General features: G+C 47.1%; 1 protein-coding gene across 4 annotated transcripts in view; it reads left to right on the forward strand.

Annotated features, from left to right (window-relative positions):
- The first annotated feature begins 3,431 nt into the window (after positions 1 to 3,431).
- The window catches only part of Mboat2 (membrane bound O-acyltransferase domain containing 2), a 131,487-nt gene continuing 114,110 nt past the window's right edge, over positions 3,432 to 20,808 (forward strand). For 2 of the 4 annotated variants that reach the window (XM_057780842.1, XM_057780851.1), the window contains exon 1: positions 3,432 to 3,608. In XM_057780842.1, the coding sequence (XP_057636825.1) occupies positions 3,531 to 3,608 (78 nt within the window). In that variant the 5' untranslated portion in view covers positions 3,432 to 3,530. The remainder of the gene's footprint in view (positions 3,609 to 20,808) is intronic. The other 2 variants (XM_057780860.1, XM_057780878.1) reach the window with 2 other exon arrangements.

Here is a 20,808-nt window from a genome sequence, read left to right on the forward strand (position 1 = left end):
AACAATGGGAAACTCAGGGCATACAGAAGTTGACAGCTATTGGATACAATCCCCAGAAATAAAATTCAGGTCTTCTGACTACCAATCATACTTTTGTATCCTCTCGAAGAGTACTGTCTTATTACATTAAAGGCTGACCTTACTTTACTATCTCATGTACGAGATGATTTTGTCTTTTGGTTGAAAGTATCATTTATTTTTTAGAACATTCACACAGTTCCTTGAATATAGTACGTGTTCAATATTTTCTTTAAGAGTTAGGGGCATGGGGATTGCTGTTATAGGTTGGTTATCTTAGGCAGGACAGTGAGGTATTACATATAATTAGTTGAGTTGTTTCTCATTTAAAGGCTCTTAGTCTAACTAACAGATATTGGTCAGGAGGTCAATTTATATTCTGATCACTGGGTTGTTAGCTCAAAATGTAGACGGATCTCAAGTTTACTTATTAGAAACATAAAGATGGAGTACTTGAAAATGTAAGGTGTAGTTGACAGCACACCACCTGACACCTTAGTACATCTATATACTGAAAATCAGTTCAATCCAGATGGAATACTTTTCTAAGAGAAAACCCTTTTTCAGTTTTAGAATTACATTAACTTTCTTGCCGGGTGGTGGTGGCACATGCCTTTAATCCCATCATTCAGGAGGCAGAGGCAGGTGGATCTCTGTGAGTTCGAGGCCAGTCTGGTCTACAGAGCGATTCCAGGACAGGCTCCAAAGCTACAGAGAAACCCTGTCTCGAAAAAAGAAAAACAAACAAACAAACAAAAAAGGCATTACATTACCTTTCTTGAATGGTTAATGATCAACTTGACTGAGTTAATGGAGGACTAGATAAATAATAAAACTCTTTCTGCATATGCCCATAAGGATATTTCTTGAAGAGATTAGCTTTTGAATTGGTAGACTGTATAAGGGAAATTGCCTTCTTCACTGTGGGGGCATCATGACTGGGCTGGAAAAACCTAAAAGGTAGAGGAAGGAAATGGGCTTAAGCTAGGGCATTCATCTCATCAGTTCCATGACCACCGTGCAGCTGGCTTGTTAACCAAAGAGTACCTAAGAACCAGCAATAGTGATTTCACTCCCATTCAAGGCAGAAGGCACAGCAAACCATCAGCTTTCACAGGGTCTTGTTTCAGACCTCCCCAAATGTTCCCAGCTCCCTCCAGTCGTGTCTTAATCCCGCAGGCATCACTGACTCAGGAACTCAGAACCCGGCAGGCAGTTTATCCCATGACATCACCCTAAAGCAAACCTGACAGTCCCACTAAGCAATAAGGGCTTACCTAGGGCCATTTCTGTAGAACCAGAACAGAGACGACAGCCGACCAGACCACAGGTGTGCTCAATCATACACATTTCTTCCCCTTGCCCCAACTTCCCCTCTATTGAAAAGTGTGCACCACTACCCCACAGATGGGCTGAAATGCTTAGCTTCCATCATTCCCAAGTGGTCATTTTGGTTAAAACCCTTTCCTGACCTTTTCACCATTACTTCTGCCTGCTTTCCTTGGAACAAGAGACTAACCAGATGGAAGCCCCAGCCACCCCAATGGAAACTATGTTTTGTCATGTTCTAAAAGCATAGATTCTGCCTGACATACTTGCTTTGGTAGACAGTATTTGTTCTAGGGCTGTATCTTTAGGCTGCCTACTTTAGGCTGCAATATGTTTCCAACACCCACTTTTCAAGCTTCTGAGATGGTATTTTAATTTCTTCCCCCCAGTGTGTATGTCGGACCACCTGTACACTTCCTCTACACTTCACCAAAGGGGAGAAAAGAGAAAAAAGAAAAGTGGTCCTCCCTCAAGGTTGTATTAATAGACAGGTCCAGACTTGGGGGCTATTTTAGCATTATTGAACAGGTTTACCTTCTAATGGGTCCCGAAGAGTTGCAACACTACATCGAGAAGGAAAGATCTCATTTAAATTTTTTCTTTCCATCTTCTATCTATCTAGAACTACCGTACTCGGATTCAGCTGCCCACCCGGACAGCGTCAGGCAGTGGGGGACTGTCCTGACTAATTCGACCAGTCCTTTTTCAGAGATAGCTTGAGGCCACAGCCAGGTACAGCGAAGCACTATTTGTGCTCTTACTGCTGAAGACTCTAGAATGGTCCTCGAGGAAGTGGTGTACCTGTAGCTGATGGCTATTGAAGGAATGTTAAGCCTTAGGGTGAAGGGCCTTATTTTTAAGAGGTCTGAACTGGGGTTAAAATATTTGGATTCCATCCCCCACCACCACTGTTATTTAGCTCTTGGTTATGTAATTTTTTCTGAAATTAAATTTCCTTGTTAGAGGGTGGTTACAATACCTACCTCACATGGCTGTGGTGGAGACTCAAGTAAGTCTACCTTTAAAAGCAGTGTTTACAGCCACGTTTAAACCCCTCCGTTCAACACGAGTTATTTCAACCTCCCACTTCCAATTCCGTGGATTTTGAGAGGACGGGGTGGGCATTTTCCAGGTGTTCACATGATTTGCTTTCGTTACGTTAAAGAGTCAAGAACCACATTTTGGAGGGATGCCACACCGACAAGCCCTCCCGGAATGGAAGGTGTGGACGCAGCAGAATCCACATCTGGGCAGAGATGCTCACCAGGCAAGAAGGGATGCTTACCAGCAGCAACCTTTCCTCTGAGGAGGCGGGGCCTTTAATGCTGGCCGCTGGCTGCCCAGGCTTTCCCTCGGGCGCTGCCCAGGTCCGACCTGTTTAGCACTCAGCTGGCTGCGCGGTGCGGGCGTCGTCCCAGCGCGGCCCGTCGGACCCAGGTCGGGGCGCGGGCGAGGCAGGACCACCCGGATCCCCGCAACTTTGGGCAGCGCGGGAGGCAAAAGGCACTTTTTGTTTTAGGGTCCTTGTGGTGCGTCGCCCTGCAGCTCCCAGCCCCCTAGCTTTGTTCCCAACTTCCTCCAGCGCTGCGTCCCTCCAAGTCCCCCCTCTTTGTCTGGCCGCCACCCCGAGCCCCTTTGTTGTCCACCGTCTCTGCCAGGGAGGGGTGGGGACGGCGCCCACCATTCCTGAGACAGGAAGCGAGCAGAGGCGGAGGCAAACAGCCGCCTTCGCACACCCCCACCGGCGAGCGCGACTCTCGGTCGCCCTCGGGCGACAGCCGCGGGCGAGCCTCAGCCCCTCGCCCGCGTTCTCGGCACGGAGGAAGGGCGCGGCGAGGCAGGCGTCCTCTGATTGGCTGCGGGAGTCAGGGCGCCGCGCCGCTATTGGGCCGCGGGGCTGTCTGGCGTGCGAGTGCGCGAGGTGGGGAGGGGGCGCTGGAAGCTGCTGGAAATTGAGCGGCCGGGCGGCGTGAGGGCCCCCACCGCGCGGGGGTGGGCGGGGCGCCACATGGTGGGCGTGGCCACGAGGCTCCGCCTGCGGCCCCTCCTCGCGCGCGGCGGCTTCGACCGCGGGCGGCCGAGGGGCGGGCGCGCCGCTGCATCCCCATCCTCGGCGTAGCTCGGCTCAGGGCGAGCGGAGACTGGCCGGAGCGGGCGGGCGGGCGCAGCGCCGAGGCCCGGCCATGGCCACCACCAGCAGCACCACGGGCTCCACCCTGCTGCAGCCTCTCAGCAACGCCGTGCAGCTGCCCATCGATCAGGTACCGGCGTCCGGGGCGTCGTGCCCTGGCCGCCCCTGCCGGCTGTGGTGCCACCCGGGCGGGAGTAGGGTGGGGGCTGGGACCGGAGCTACTGTGCCCGGCTCCCGGCGTGGTGGGGGCGCGCAGCTGGCCTTGTCCCTTCGCCTGTCGCTCTGACTGGTGCCTCAGTGCCCACCCAGCCCCCCATCGCCGCCCCAGGCGGGGGTGGGCGCGGGCGGAGGCTCGGCGACAGCCCGCCGGGGAGGGCTAGACAGACGTGCGCGTGTGCATGCTGTCGCTGCCCGGACACCGGGCGCCGGACCCGTCCCGGGGCCGGTGGACCCGGGGACGGCTGCGGGGTATTTGCTCCGGGAGGCTGAGGATGATCTGAGTGCCGAGTGCCCAGGATACGGCGTGGATGGATGGTGCTTAAGAGGTCCTGCACTTGGGGACAGTTTGCATTGAAGTGTGACTCGAGAGACCAAGAGGCAACAGTTTGGGGAAAGGCAGGTTCTGAAGAGAAGTCAAAGTGAGTTCATGATGCCAAGGTTTCTGGTGAAAAAGTTGCAGCTGTGGCTAGGAGCAGCCATCCTGTCCCCTCACCCTACCCTCAGAGAAGCGTTTGACACTAGGGAAGGCTGGCATTTAAATGAGGCCAGTAGAATTTGATTGTTTAAAGGGCCCCAGGATTACTGAGAAATAAACAGTATTGGGATGGAGAAAGCAGCGCCATTTTTATCGAGCATAGGAACTTTGGAGGTACGTCCTGAGAGAGGTCTGGGAAAGTTGTTGGTGGGGTCCGGTTAGGTAGTCGGTCTCGCCCCAGGGCTGAAGGTAATTGACCCTGGAGATCTTGCTTAACATTTCTGCTCTGGAGGCGTTCGCACTTCCCAAGGGATACTGGTTCGCGGTCCTCAGCTTGACTGGCTGCTGTTGATATCTTAAGGATTTCCTCTGCAATACAGAATCTCTTCCCTTTCTGGACTTAAGCTGGAGGTGACATCCGAGCTCAACCCCATGCTCACCGCTTTGTGCTTCACTGTTTAACATACAACACGCTGAATGATGTCGAAGAAGGGTTGAAGAATTCTGCCCAGAGTTTAGCTCTGTATTCTTTCCTTCATTTCACCCTCAACTTCAGATTAATAGTGAAATACCCGTCCCCCACACATCTTGTATAGCAGGTGGGATGTGTATCAGGCTAGCAGGTTATTCGAGTGAGATGCTCCAAGGGAAATGCTTTCTTTATTTTACAGCATTAGGCTTTGTGTATTAAGTTGATCAGAACCAAAGGCTTTGCATGTTCTCAGTCCTGTGAGGGGAGTCTCACTATTTTCTAAATGGAATTGTGGCACATGACCTTGTGTGTTGCATCTCTGACTTAAATAGGTTGTTGCCAGCCTACCAGCAAGCAGAAGGCAGGATTTGTTGCGAAATTTTTCTTTCTAATGGAGAAACCATTTACCTTTTCATCCTTTTGGGAGACAGATAATTGTGTATTCTCTCTGGCGTAGCCCTGCTGTGCTGATACTTTTAAATTTATGTAAAGGATTATAACTTTTAAAAGTAATCTAATATTAATTAGCTCCTTTAAACTTCTCAGCAATCCAGAGAAAGTTGTTTGTGGAACTTAAGTATGCAGGATCAAGGCGAGGTGACTTGAATTGAGAGTGTGACTTTGACTTGGCACCTTAGACAGTCTTTATCCTCTGGGGTACTCTTAAGCTTTAGAACCCCGAGTTTATATGGTCATTTGTATAATACAGTTGTTGGCTATGTGGTAAGTAAGTCGTAAGACTATTAAGTTAATACCACACAATCTGTACTTTTCGTAGCGATGGTTATTTCCGTGAAATACCAAAGAATTGACTCTTAAGACATTAGCCAAGTTCTTGGAGTCATTAAAACCTCACATGATAAAGTTAGACAGACATTTTAAAGTTAAGCCAACTAGAAGAGTCTTAGAACGTGAATAGTTGAATCCAAGCTGAAAGAAATCCCAAGACTTGGCTGTAGTCAAATAATGTAATTCAGTAGGGGGAGGGGGAGGGCAAGCCAGGAAGTGAAGAAGTCTAACTCGCCAGTGTGTTCATTTGGTGTGTGCCAATTAACAGTGTTTAGAAAATTTAGGCAATTATAAGAGCAGTTGTTTTAGGGAGTAATAAAATGGGAACTTTTAATATTGTGTTGACTTGATACGCTTAGAACCTAAGAGTGCCCCTTGCGGCTGAGGTAGCAGAAAGAGATTTTATGTTGTCAGGCAAAGGCAGAGGAGCAGAAAATCTTGCCTTAGGCTCCTGAATCTTTTTCTTTTCAAAGAATTCCTGAATGACCTTGAGGTAGCAGAAATGGTGTTCGGTTCAGTAGTCCTTAAGTTTAAATTAAATCACGGAGTCTGGGAGGTGACAAGATTCGTCTTCTTCTCCTCTTCCTCCTCCTCCTCTTCATCCTCTTCCTCTCTTCTTTTTTATTCCAAGATAGAGTTTCTCTGTAGCTTTTGAAGCCTGTCCTGGAACTTACTCTGTAGACCAGGTTGGCCTACGAACTCACAGAGATCCTCCTGCCTCTGCCTTCTAAATGCTGGCTAACTGCCTTTAATTAAGGTGTGCGCCACCACCACCCAGCTACTTTAAGATTCTTTAAGACAGGAAGTGCCTGGCCTCTGGTGTTTCGCTCTCTAGGACCTGCTTTCCCAGTGACTTTATTTCTAGTGTAATTCTGGAGATCTGACTAAAGGAATGTGTGGAGAGTGGGGTTTGAGGAAGGAACCATCTGAACACTAGCTGTGCCAAAGGAAAGGAACAACCTTGTGAGACCCAGGAGAGATCAGGTGTCTTCGTATCATGGGGCTTGTGTTCCTTATAAGTTGCTGATGTGCGGTTTTAAACTCCACAGCAAAATGAACCTAAGAATAACACCCCAGGTGATCAACCTATATCTATATTTCAGCATTTTATACCGTCGATTACATCTGCTTTGTTTTGCTCTGAGGTGTCATGAGATTTCTGGTTGTGACCCCCTTTACCGTCCCTTTTTTTCTCCCTCCTTATTCCCCACGATGCTGTAATTTCTACTATGAAACTGGGGTAAAGAGCCAGGATAGTACTCTAGGCAGAAGGCTGGTTGGAGATGAGCCCTGAAACAGCCTTCTTGACACAGGAGTGTTATAGATTATGTGACAGATTCTTGAGACGGGGAAGATGAGGTGGGGACTTGTGGTGGTTTGGAAGGTTTGAAGGAAGTAGGAAAAAGATGGCTGGGGAAGAATGGTTAGGAGTGACCGAGTTTCACAGAGTCCAGGGGTAACCGTAATGCCCAACTCTCGAGAGTTTGCGAAACTTTGCCGTGTCTTCTACGCCATTCAGTAGAATCCACACACCTTCAGGAGTCAGAAGTCAAACCTGAATTCTCATGCCCCTGTGCCCCTGTGTGTGCTCTTGAGTATTGGCATAACATGTCAGCATATTTTGTGGCTTTCACGTGGGGGAAATACTTTGAATATATCTTTGTTTTCGAACTGATTCTCTGATCTTCTTGGCAGTGAAGGTGAGAATAAGAAAGAACTGTCTAAAGTTCCAAATATTGGTGTGCTCGTGATCAGGCTTGGGATAGGGGAAGCGTGTTCGTTTGTGTATGTGTGTGTATATGAATGCATATGTGCATGTATGTGTGTCTGCACATGTGTGTGTTTATAGTGAATGTGTGTGTGTGCACATGCACTCGTGTGTAACAGAGAGAAGTGGGAAGGCTATAAAATCTTGGCTCCATTTGGGTCAGTTTGTTGCTTCACTTTTTCCCTTAAGTCCCTGTACCACTCACACAGACAACCAAAAGAAGTTGCGTTTTGGGGAGAGTTAACTTAAGACTGGCTTTTCAAGTCCCCTGACAGGTCTGAACTCTGATGAATCCTTTCACAGATGGAGGAAGGGAAAGGACCGTTTTCTAGGTCGATGCAGTCAAAGGAGCGGAGCTAGGATTGCCGGCTCTAGGGTTAGCTCTGAGCTGCCAGGCGAGCTTATGTCTTGCTCCGCCCACTGCTGAAGAGCTTGACCAGTTTTCTACTTGTGAGGTCCGTCTCCATCACAAGAACCAGGAATCAGTGACAGCCTCTGTGGAAGATGCCTTCCAGTCAGGAATCACCCTGTTCGTTAACAGTTCTAGAAATACCACTTTATAGAAATGTTACTTCCTGTGTAAAGTGTGTGCTGACCTTAGTTTAAATTCCATGACTGTATGTTTAGGAACTGATAAAAAAAGGCCTGAAACGTAAATCAAAAGTCAAGGGAGGAAAGTGGACTAGTAATTTGAGGAAGTTTCAGTAGTGAAGAGTTGAAGTTGCCTGAAGTTTAACCTAACGGACAAGGCACACGCCCTGGAAATGCTGTTAAACATAGGATCCCTGTATTCTGCTCAGCTCTCTTCATTAACAGAAAGGGTCAATGCGCGGCAGTGGCGTGGGGTTCTCTGAGTAGGGTGGGGGCCTTGCTTTGTCCAGTGCTTGATTTTGGGCAGTTACTCATTCTCTCTTTCTCTTGCTTTAGGGTTTGTTTGATTGTTTGTTTTTATTTTTTTGGGACAGGGTCTCTGTAGTCCTGGCTGTCCTGAAACTCACTCTGTAGACCAGGCTGGCCTCAGACTCAGAGATCTGCCTGCCTCTGCCTCCTTAGTATTGGAATCAAAGGTGCGTGCCTCCACACACTGGGCTCTAATGTGCCTTCTAAAGTCCACATTTCCTCCTCTGTAAAATCAGAGTCACTGTATGCTACATGCTCAAAGACTATTGTAAAAATGTAATCGGTGGAACAGCCTGGCTCCTGTAGACATTTGACACACATACTTAATTGCAATTTTATGTTTTTGTTTTGAGAATTGCACTCTTAATCTTCAGGACTTCCTTAGTGAAGGGCACTAGGAAGCTCTCTCTGGTCAAGTTTTGTATCCAGACAGTGATTAAAGTAGGATTCCAACCTCCCTGTGAATCTGGAGTTCAGCATGTTTTTGCTGCTTCCTTACTGTTTCAGAGATCTTAGTGACTTGATAGTGTTCCTTCCAACGGTCCTGCCTGTCTAGGTGCAGATAACCCTGGTATCTTTTTATTAGGTAGTGCTGCTGACCTGAACTACTCAAGTAGCTCACACAGCTTTTGCTTGCAGTTCAGTTCAACAGGTAGGATTCTGCCACGATTGAATTTGGTCGGATTTCTTTTAGAACAAGGCACAAATATGTGCCTCGGAAGAGAGAGCATTCGGTGATGCTGAGAACGAGATGGGTGAAAAGTGAAGCCCCCTTTAGTCACTGTTTAGCATTTGGAAAAGCCAATGTGTGGAGCGTTAGAGTTGGGATTCAGGGGGTGTGGCATGTCCTCCTCGCTTCTCGATGTCACCAATGATACATCCCTCTCTTTGCTGATCAGAAAGCGAGCCATTCTTCCCAGCCCAGCACCTACAGATAGGCCCTTGCTGACCTCGTTTAATGTGACCGGTTCCTTATTCGAGCCCCGGCAGCATTGTAGGTTTGTCAAGCTTCTTTTATGTACTTTCTGTCTGCTGTTGCTCGTACCCCTCAGGTTTCGGTAGGAGACAGATTGAAGTAGGTAGTAAGAAGTGCTTAGGAAGATGTGGTAGGCCTGTGAAAGCAGCAGGGAATGATGGGATTCCCAGGTCAGTTGCACCATGTTTAGGGGCAGAGTCCCAGGAGGAAAGCGGGTTGAGGAGCAGGGACACTTGAAGGAGGGAAGGAGTTGCGGTCCCTAGCTAAGGGCTCAACCTGGAGTGAGTCTGAGGGCGATGGCATCTCTCCCCTTCTCCCCATCCTTGGGTTTGTTGCTGGGGTCTCCTTCAGAGGATGGGGTGATGCTCAGGAGGCACAGGACAGAGCCGGGAGTAGATCTGGAGGGACACACAGGTACCACCCAGGACTACTGAGTTACTTCCCATCCCTGAAGGATACAGGATGTGCTCCAGCCAGCGCTTGACACATAATCTCTTTGTCCCCTCACAGCCGGAGAGAGGAGTTGACTCTTCCTTCCCCTGTCACCTTCCTATTTTCTAGTCACTCTTAAGAACCATGGTCCCTGGGCCCTGTCTCTTGGAAAGTGTGGTCCTCGCCCATCACTTCCTCGTTTAAATTGTCACAGCTTCCATGTTGTTGCTGCAGTGCTTTCCACAGTGTAGCTGAGTCCATTTGTGTCAAAATCTCTTGGGGCTGTTATAAAAAAAAAATTAGGTGTTCCCTGGCTCTACCCAGTCCTAGAAATGAGGGCCGAGGAACCTGCATGTTGACTGCCTCCTCCTCCTCCTCCTCCTCCATATTCCCCCTCCCCATCAGAAGTAGAGATCTGGGTCAAATATTTCAGGTACATATTACTAAAAGGTTATAAAAATACAGTGTGTGGGACCAGAGAGCTGACGTGGCAGCTCAGAGCATATACTATTCCAGAGGACTGCAGTCTGTCTCCTGTACAGACGTCTGTCTGGTGGTCAAGACCTCCAGGAGCTCCAGCTCCAGGGGGTCCAGCCTCCTCTTCTGGACTCCATAGGCACCTGTATACACGCGGACACATCCACGCAAACACACATGATTAAAAATGAAAAAATAAGCAGAGCTTAGGGTACAGCTTAATTGTTGAGTGCTTTCCTTGCTTGTAAAAGGGCTGTGGGTGTGATCCCCAGCACCAAAAAAACCAAAAAACGGTGGAATGTTCTTCAAGCATTTAACAAAGGAACACATAATTCCCCATACACGATGCAGTTAGTGGTTTGGTAGTTACAGGACTGTGCACAAATAAGATCCACAGTGCACCCTAGGTCATATGACCCTGACATGGGACAGCTTTTGGTCGGACAATTTAGCTTCTTTCTGTCATTCCTGTCACGTCGTCTCATGGCTGTATGCCCAGTTTTACATGTAGAAAGTGCTGGCAGTCTAGATCTGGTGTCCTTCCTGAAAGTGGCCTGCTTGGGGGATGCCTACTCTGTCCATTCTCACGGCATGCTCTGAGAAGCGCTGGCCCGCGGTCAGGCCTACAGCCTGTGAAGGACGGCCGTTGGATGCCTCGCCTGTCGCAGTGCCCATGTGCCCTCCAGCTGGACAGGAATGTTCTCCAGAGCCACGTGTGTGGAAGTGGTGAGCGAATTCAGTCCACACCTGCTGCTGTGCCATGTGCTTGTTCAATCGTGTGCACGTTCCTCAGTATGTTTTCCTTTTTCTTTGAACTCTTTGCGTTAATGGATCCATTTTTTTCCTGCCCCAAATCCCCTGCACCCTTTTTATGCCTGGCAAAACTTTTTGGTATTTCTCCAAGGTTTGTGTCTTCCTGAGGATGCCTTCATGTTCCTTGCTTTCCTGTTAGGCCCCTTGTATGTGTGATATGTCTGAGTCATATGTCTTCTAAGTGTGTGTGATGTTTCTGCAGCAGGTTGTGAGCGTTCTGGGTGGGCCGGCCACTTGAACCCCTCTTAGAGAGCTGCCTCTCCTGTCCACGCAGCCCCTCTTCGATGAGGCCAGTGCTGCAGAAAGTGCTCAGAGAAGAACGAGAGCTGTTCCCCATCTACACCATTTCCACCCTGTATCCTCCAGGGCTGTGACTGCCTTGCCAGGCTCTGGGCCCCTTTCCTCTGGCTCTTGAGAAAGGTGCTCTTCCTTCTGAGTCTCAGAAGCAGGCTGTAGTAGGGTCCTTCTGATCTTCTAGGGGGTCTTCCATGCCCTTGTTTTTCAGGGACTATAACTGGCCTTATGTCCCCTGCCCCAAGATCAACTCTGGTGTCACCTGTAACATTTAAACTTGGCTTATTCCTTACGACACTGTAAATTCCCTAGGGATAGGGCCTGTTGTCTCTGCTCAGGACCCTCCTTGAGTTGAGGGAGAATGCATCAAGTGGCAACAGTGTGACGAAGGCCTTAGCATGGCAGACAGTCTGATTGTGAACTTGGCAAGCTGCTTAACTTTGTAAGCATCAGTGTCTTTCTTTCCTTTTATTGCTAGACAGGTTCTCACTGTATGTCCTTGGCTGTTCTGGAACTCACTATGTAGACTAGGCTGGCCTAGAATTCCTTTATAAAGCTCCGGGTGCTGGGATTAAAGGTGGTCTCAGTTTTGTTGTCTATCAAATGGGGCACGTAGTAGGTTGCACCTAGTAAAAGTGGGTGGGCCTTGCAGATATAAGCAGGTAAAGGCCAGTGCACCTGGCTATGACTATTATTAACATCTCGGGATCTCTTCCGAGGGACTGGGGAAGGGAGATGTCTTGTATATGACTTAAGTCTAGCCCTTGGGTTCTTGAGAACCTTTTCATCATCCTTTGGATAAGTAAGTGTGTGCCAGTCAGCATGCTAGACGTGGGGGATGCCATCCCATGTGGTGACTGTTCCGATGAGAACACCGCAGCCCTGGGGAGTGGCTGGTCAGGGAAGGAGGAGTCTTATGGGTCCTCACCAGGGCATCAGAGGGACTAGGCTCTCACTGGCTGTGTTCAGGGCATTTCCACTAAATGCAGCACCTTCTCTGCCCCCTCCAAGGGTAGTCCTGTTTTCCTGGCTGGAAGCTGCCCTCTGTCTCTTAGAGTTGGTGTGTGGCCTGGCTAGTAAAGTGTTAGTGGTCAGGCTCCTGAGGGACAACTTAGAAGATCTCTGTTAGTGTGCACAAACTTTTTTGGCTGACTGTTCAGTTTCTTTTCAGTAGGCACCGGGAGCTAAAGACAGGCAAAACATTGAAGATGAGTGATCGCCAAGGAGTTGAAGAGAACTTTAACTCTTGCTCTCAGGGGGTCGCACTGCCGGGAAGAGAGCGTTAGCAACGCCTTAATCTAAACATTGAGACAAAAGAAGCCTGCAGATCGCCCAGTTGTCTCTGTAGGGAGCAAAATGCCACCAGCTTGATAGTGTTCTGTGCCTGTGTAGAGCAAGGCCCTCTATCAGAGTCCGTTGCGGTACTGTCCAGGTCCCCGACAACACCTGTTGTCATCATTTCTTCTAGTCCAGAGCAAGCGTGGTGTGCCAACGGCTGATGAGAGATAGGCAGGCGCTTTCAGGTCAACCCAAAGGAGCAGAGTAACCGGTGTCCTTGGGCCGTGAGGAAATTTCTGTTCAGCTGACCAGCGGGTTTAACACGTGCTCCGACTGACTCTTTCCTGGCCCTCACATTAGTTTCGGAACTCTGTATCTGCCGGTGCTCAGTCAAAATGAGGTAGATACTTAATTAAAAATGAGCTTAATACTACATTTCAGGATAAATGTTCAGCCTACAGTGACGTTCTAGAAGTTAGCCAGTGTTCGAAGATGTGTGAGACAAGAAATAGACTCTGGGGGTCGTGGTTGTTGTTGGTGATGCCCCTGGAGCTGTCCAGGTCAAGGTGTTAGATACAGTAGCTCAGCCCAGTGCCCACTTCCAGTTCCAATGCCCACAGAGTGTAGCTGCTGGTGTGTACATGTTCTGGGGTGTGCACGGCCTGCGGTCTGAAAAGCCTCACTTGCAGCTGGAATGGGACACCCCTTCCCACTTTTGCTAATGGTTGCTGCAGAGGAATGTTGGCCTGGTGCCAAAGCTGACTTTTCAAAGGGAAACTGGAAATTTAGATTTTCAATGGAAGTATGATTTTTAAAATTTTAAATAAAATCTCATTTTTTAAAAAATTTTAAGTCCCAGAAATGTATCTAGATCAGGTTTAGTTAATTAGCCACTTGGAATTATGAGTTTCTATTACAGTGTATGTTGTGAGTTCACTCTAAAGTGTGCTACAGTGTTCTAAGGCTTAAGAACTTTGTCAAAGCAGATTAACACTAGAGACGGTAAGCAGGACCTCTGGCGACTCAGTGGTGATATTGGAGAATGGCCCTCATAGTTCACTATTTAGTAATTTCAACCCTGAGTTGACCCCAAAAAGTGTCCAGTTAAATTATATTTGCCTGAAACGGTCACATCTTAGATTCCATGTTGAAAGTTAGTATCTTACTAAAACAGAGGACTGAAGTTTTATGCTGTTATTTTTATTCATTTTGCAGATCTGTATTAATTATTGTCAAGACTATTTTTTTTTTAAATTCTTTCAAGCTAGGGTTTTTTTATGCAGCAGCCCCGGCTTTCCTAGAACTTGCTTTGGAGAACAGGCTGGCCTCAAACTCACAGAGATCTACCTGCCTCTGCCTCCCAAGTGCTGGGATTAAAGGTGTGTGCCACTACCATGCCTGGCAATGTCAAGACTATCTTATGGGCTAAGGTATTTTTAAAAATCTAGCTGGCGAGGAATCAAGTAATGTTTGGAAAGGCCTTGACTCTCTATGTTGGTATTTCCAGTTCTTCCTGAGTGTGTGTTGATTTGGGGCCAGAGTGTGTGTATCATGTGGTAACTATACAGGCTTTGGAGTTTAAGCCACGGATTGCTTCGCTGTTGAGTGCTGGCTTGCCTTTTTAAATACTCAGTCTGACACAGCTGTTCCTATTAGCTGCATCCCCAGAATAGAAGTGACAGAGATTTTTGCTGTGTGACTGGAGGACAGGGTAGGGAGGGACCCTAAGCTGGGACGTGGCATCTCTGGAGATAATCGAGGGCTCCTTAGTAGACAAGGACAATTCTGGGGGCTGGAATTGTTACCCTGTCCATTCTGTAGCGCCAGCTAGTTATGTCTTTTCCTTTTGTTCTTGGAAGACTCTTGAGCTGCATAAGAATTTGGCATCATAGCCTTGGGCTTCAGCGAGTGGAGATGGTGATAGATTTATCAAAATTCAAGAGTGGGGCATTGAGTGTTGTTGAGCTGTGTGTCTGCTAAGAATTTTTATATGGATTGGGGGAGAAATTCGTTTCTCAAGACTATTTCTTTATAAGATACTCAGAATATGAAATACTGGAGAAATAGGAAGTTCCACAAAGGTACTTGACATAGATTCTGAGTTTTACCATGTAGAACTGTCAAGTGGTGTGTAATTTTTATTACTATTATTTATTTATTTAAAAGTATTACATTGGGTAGGAGATATTTGAGTTCATTTTTGAAAATTCCTACTTGGAATATCAGAGCTAAAAGATGTTGTAGACTGTTTCAACAACAACAACAAAAATAGCTTGGGGTAGTGCCGAAGGGCTGGCCTTGGGTTCTCTTCCTCCTTTTTGTATTTTGTGGAAAGCATGAACCACTAGAAGGTGATGAACGTCAGAGGACTGGTTCCTTGCTTTATTCCTAACTCCAGACTTGGGAGGTATGGCAGGGGAGTGCTAGCCTGTGCAGTGAAGGAGAAAGGCTGTGTCAGGTCAGTGTGCCCTGGCTAGACAGGTAGCACAGGCCAAACACCTCAGCTTCACGGCGTAAGCAGCGTGTGACAGGGCCAGGCAGGACAGCGAAAGGAGAATGTTTTGTGTCTTGCTCTTTGGATCAGGAAAGAGAGACAGTGGTGGGGCTTGAGCTCAAGGAAGCCGTCTTGGGCCGGGGGCAGACCTCTGACCAGAGCCGCCGTCCTGGACCATGTAGGTTTGGCAAGTATCTATGTGAATGTTGGCGATTGTAGCCTGAAGAGCCAAGATGGCAAGAATGATCGTTGATTGGTAAAGAAGTGGTTAGTCTTGCTTATTAAGTACTGTGGGTCAGTACTAGCATTTGGAGATGTGGTAAGTCCTGCAGATATACAGAGAGCAGGAGCCTGCTTAGTGGGTGAGAAAGACTGACAGATATTTCCAGCATGTGAATCAGAGTCAGAAGACAGCTGTGTTGGAGTTTGGACAAGGCAGCCGCATCAGTGACCCCGCGGATGGGTGTGTGTGTTCCTCACAGAACAGTTGTGGCGTAAACACATTGATGTTATTTCTGCTACACCTGCTGATATAAAGGCCCCTGTTTCATCTGACAGGTGTTACCACCCAGGTGGGGGCTGGCTCACACGTAAGGCAGCTGGCTTTATATGAGAGTTCCCTGCAGCCCGTGTTAAAACAGTGGTTTTCCATAATGGTTGTGCTAATTTGCATTTCTGCCCACGATGTGCTAAGGTTCCCTTCCCCCACTTGGATCTCTTGTCTTTTTGATGAGAGCTCTTCTTGCCGGAGTGAGGTGGTTTTGATTTACATTTCCCTGATGAGTGATGTTGAACGTTTGTAGTAAAAAACTTTAAAATGGAATAACAGTATCATCTAGCAGTTGTACAACTATATATGAATCCAGAGGAAATGAAATCTGTATGTTGAAGAAACATCTGCATTCCCATGATTATTGCAGCATTAGTCACAATAGCCAAGAAATGGACATTCCCCAGGTATAACTGATAAATGTAGGTGGAAAATGTGCTACATATACACATGAGGATACTATATACACACACACACACACACACACACACACACATACAGACACACACGAGATACTGTCTACATATGCACATGGGGGTACTGTCTACATATACACACGAGATACTGTCTACATATACACACGGGAATACTGTCTACATATACACACGAGATGCTGTCTACATATGCACATGGGAGTACTGTCTACATAGACACAAAGGGATACTATCTACATATACACAAGGGGATACTGTGTACATATACACATGGGGATACTGTCTACATAATACACATGGGAACACTGTGTACATATACATATGGGGATACTGTGTACATATACACAAGGGGATACTGTCTACATATACACACGGGGATACTGTCTACATATGCACAAGGGGATACTGTCTGCATAAACACAAGGGGATACTATGTAAATATACACAAGAGGATACTGTCTACATATACACATGGGGATACTCTGTACATATACATATACACACATGTGACTATATATACACATGAGAATACTATCTATATATACACACAGAATACTGTCTACATAGACACTCAGGAATACTATCTACGTATACACATGGGAATACTGTCTACATAGATACTTGGGAATACTGTCTACATATACACTTGGGAATACTGTCTATGTATACACATGGAAATACTGTCTACATATACATACGGAATACTGTCCATATAGACACTCTGGAATACTGTCTACATATGCACACAGGGATACTATTTAGCCATACAAAGAGGGAATCCATGTGGTGTGTAACAATGTGGATGGAACTAGAGGATGTTACTTTCAGTGAAATGAGCTGAGAATAGAAAGAAGAAGAGTGCTGTGTGAAGTCACTCGGATGTGGAATCTAAAAAACTCCACCTCGTAGAAGTGGGGAGTGGATAATATTCCCACAGGCTGGAGTGGGTGTGGTGCTGAACTATGATATACACATATGTAGGACATAGACAGATACATAGTATGACATATACCATGGTCATAGTGAGCCCGGAGTATGCTGATGCATTGACAGTAATCATGGGTAAGGGACCGTATATGGTAATCATAGGTCATGGTAAAGAACTCTGTACCGAAGCCATAGGTAATGGTAAGAGACTGTGTATGGTAACCATAGGTCATGGTAAGGGACTGTGTATGGTAACCATAGGTCATGGTAAGGGACTGTGTATGGTAACCATAGGTCATGGTAAGGGACTGTGTATGGTAACCATAGGTCATGGTAAGGGACTGTGTATGGTAACCATAGGTCATGGTAAAGGACTGTGTATGGTAACCATAGGTCATGGTAAGGGACTGTGTATGGTAACCATAGGTCATGGTAAGGGACTGTGTATGGTAACCATAGGTCATGGTAAGGGACTGTGTATGGTAACCATAGGTCATGGTAAGGGACTGTGTATGGTAACCATAGGTCATGGTAAGGGACTGTGTATGGTAACCATAGGTCATGGTAAGGGACTGTGTATGGTAACCATAGGTCATGGTAAGGGACTGTGTACGGTTACCATAGGTCATGATAAGGGACTGTGTACGGTAACCATAGGTCATGGTAAGGGACTGTGTATGGTAACCATAGGTCATGGTAACCATAGGTATTGTAAGGGATTGTGTAGTTCTGAAAGCCAAAATGGCAAAGTTTTGATGTTTGCACTATAAGGAAGTGATGTTTGAGGAGGTGGACATAAGTGTAACCAAAACGAAACTGTCCAATGCATGTGGGTAGTGAGCTGTCACATGACACTTCATAAATAGGTATATTTGAAACGTTTTCATGTGTCAGTAAGAATAGCACCAGGGGTTCTGATCCAGTGAGCACGGGTTGGAGACAGCTCTTGTTGTGGCTTCAGCTTTACAGGTGATGCCGTGAGAGTTCCAGACGTTCAGGGGTCCCTGCTGTCTTAGGTCACTGCACAAACATTCCCTTCCGTTCCTCATGTTGCTTTGCAAGACCTCTGTCACATGGAGATGGAGTGTAGTGAGCTGGAGGGTGGTTGGGAGCTCTGGCCAGCTGCAGCTGTGCCAGCGTCACACCCTGCACTCATCTAGGAAATAGATATAAATAGGCATGTTGTGTAGGCTGAAGTATACATCATTTTCCTGGCTTGCCAGAGCAAAAGTTACAACTTGCCAGGAGGAAGTGTGTGTGCAGTAACTCAGGCTCACTCCTTCAGCAAATACTGGCCCCGTGCAAGGCTTCTGAGTTCCAGAGAGCAGAGGAAGTGTAGGCAAGGTCTGATGATAGAGTGCCTTAAAAACCACACACCGGACCTTCATCAGGCGATGAAAGGAGACAGAGACAGAGACCCACATTGGAGCACCGGACTACAACCCCAAGGTCCAAACCAGGAGCAGGAGAGAGAGCACGAGCAAGGAACTCAGGGCCATGAGGGGTGCACCCACATACTGAGACAATGGGGATGTTCTTTCGGGAACTCACCAAGGCCAGCTGGACTGAGTCTGAAAAAGCATGGGATAATACCGGACTCACTGAACATAGCGGACAGTGAGGACTGCTGAGAAGTCACGAACAATGGCACTGGGTTTTGATCCTACTGCACGTACTGGCTTTGTGGGAGCCTAGGCTGTTTGGATGCTCACCTTACTAGACCTGGAAGGAAGTGGGAGGTCCTTGGACTCCCCACAGGGCAGGGAACCCTGACTGCTCTTAGGGCTGATGAGAGAGGGGGAGTTTATTGGGGGATGGGGAGGGATATGGGAGGCGGTGGCGGGGAAGAGACAGAAATCTTTAATAAATAAATTAATTAATAAAAAAAACCCCACACACCGGGCCGGGCGGTGGTGGCGCATGCCTTTAATCCCAGCACTCAGGAGGCAGAGGCAGGCGGATCTCTGTGAGTTTGAGACCAGCCTGGTCTACAAGAGCTAGTTCTAGGACAGGCTCCAAAACCACAGAGAAACCCTATCTCAAAAAACAAAAACAAAAACAAAAAAAAAAACCCAAAACAAACAAAAAAAACCACAAACACACACCGGGCCAGAGCCTTGGATTTGCATTGAAGAGCTCTTACTTTGCTTGACTTCGGTTTGATTTCCAGCACCCACAGGCCGCTCCCAACTGTCTCTAACTCTGGTTCTATGGGGAATCCATTCCTTTTCTGGCCTTCGAAGGCACCAGGCGTGAGTGAGGTACAGAGGTTGGCATGCAGAGCAACCACCTGTACACCTAAAACCAAATCAAACCAAACCCATTGCCCCTGACATTCAGGAGCCAGCCTGTGCTTGCCAGGTGGGAGGTACTTGTGCCTCAGTTTCTCTGTTATGCACAGAGCTGTTGAGTAGCAACTGCTCTATGAATGTCTGTTTGCATAAAAACTGTCCGTTGACATAAGTTTTTGCCTCTGGGAAACCTTTGGTGGGCGGTGAGCTGGCTTTTCCTTGAATGCCCTTGTGGATGCCAAGCCTGTTCCCATTATGTTATTTTATTTATTTATTTTTGCCTGTTCCCATTATTAAGGCAGTCAGTTCTATGTCTTGGTAGTTGTGATTGCTTTCAAACGTTCTGGATTGATGATGTGGGAGTCCTCTCTGTGTGCTGTGATTACCATTAATGAATAAAGAAACTGCTTTGGACCTATAGCAAGGCAGAACTTAGGTAGGCAGGGAAAGCTAGGCTGAATGCTGGGAGGAAGAAGGGCGGAATCAGAGAGACGCTATGGAGCCACCGCCAGAGTCAGACATGCCACGTAGCAATACACAGATTACTAGAAATAGAATAAATTAAGATGTAAGAGTTAGCCAGTAAGAAGCTAGAGCTAATGGACCAAGCAGTGATTTAATTAATACAGTTTCTGTGTGATTATTTCTTGGCTGAGCTTGCCTGGCAGCCAGGAGGAACGAGCAGCCTCCTCCTACAGATTAGTTCCTAAGTGTCTTGAGTAAGCTTTCTCGAGAGTTGGAGGCCTCCAATTCTCATCCACTGTAGTTGGCTCGTTTTAACGACTGCATTTTAATGGGCGAGGTGTCAGTGCCTGGGGTTTTCTCAGGCGTGGACATTTATATCTCCTGGGGGAAGGGGGTCTACCATCTGAAAGTCTAGTGTTTGACCTTTACAGACTCATTTGAAAATCAATCCATTTGCCTTTGTGTTTACTAAAATGTACTAAAAATATCAAAATTGCTGACTTAGCATCGAGCACATTGTCAGAACTAGTTCTGAGGAGACATACCCCAAACGCCTTCTCTATAGACTTGGTGGGCTCACGTCTGAGCTGACTCATGTGAGCTAAGTGTTAAGAAGAGGGAGTGGAATTTGGGAAAAGCATTGTCAGGCCTGTTAAAGCAGATCCTGTAGGGGTCCGGTATGTCCCCACTGACATTAAGATTGACATGGAGTTAAAGTATTGTCCAGGCAGATCGCAAAAAGATCTTTGTCTTCAGCTGCTGAGAGTGGTCGGCAGAGGCCTCTCATTATTGCTGCAAACACTTGTCTTTTGTGGATCTCCACAATGGTGACGATCTCCACAATGGTGACGATCGCCACAATGGTGACGATTCCTAAAGCCGTCTTGCTCTTACTGTTGACTTGGGGTTTAGTTGGAACAATTCATGTTTAGGGCGCCCTGGCGTTCCTTAAGCTCTTCCCTTTCTTCTTCTTCTTCTTCTTCTTCTTCTTCTTCTTCTTCTTCTTCTTCTTCTTCTTCTTCTTCTTCTTCTTCTTCTTCTTCTTCTTCACATTTCTTACTCTTTTTTGTTACACATGAATTTGAGTCTTTTCTCCTTTGTGAAACTGTGACGGCAGAATGACTGTTTTTTGCTTTAACTCACAAGACAAGGAGAATTCACCAGCAGCTTTTTCGTGAAGGACTGTTTTCGTTACAAGTGAACTAAAAAAAATCAAAGGCAGTTCCTTGAGTTTATTTAATGTTAGCACATGAAATGGTTTCATGAATGCGAGTAT

This window comes from Chionomys nivalis, chromosome 1, assembly GCF_950005125.1.
Source record: "Chionomys nivalis chromosome 1, mChiNiv1.1, whole genome shotgun sequence".
In the NCBI taxonomy this organism is placed as follows: Eukaryota; Metazoa; Chordata; class Mammalia; order Rodentia; family Cricetidae; genus Chionomys; species Chionomys nivalis.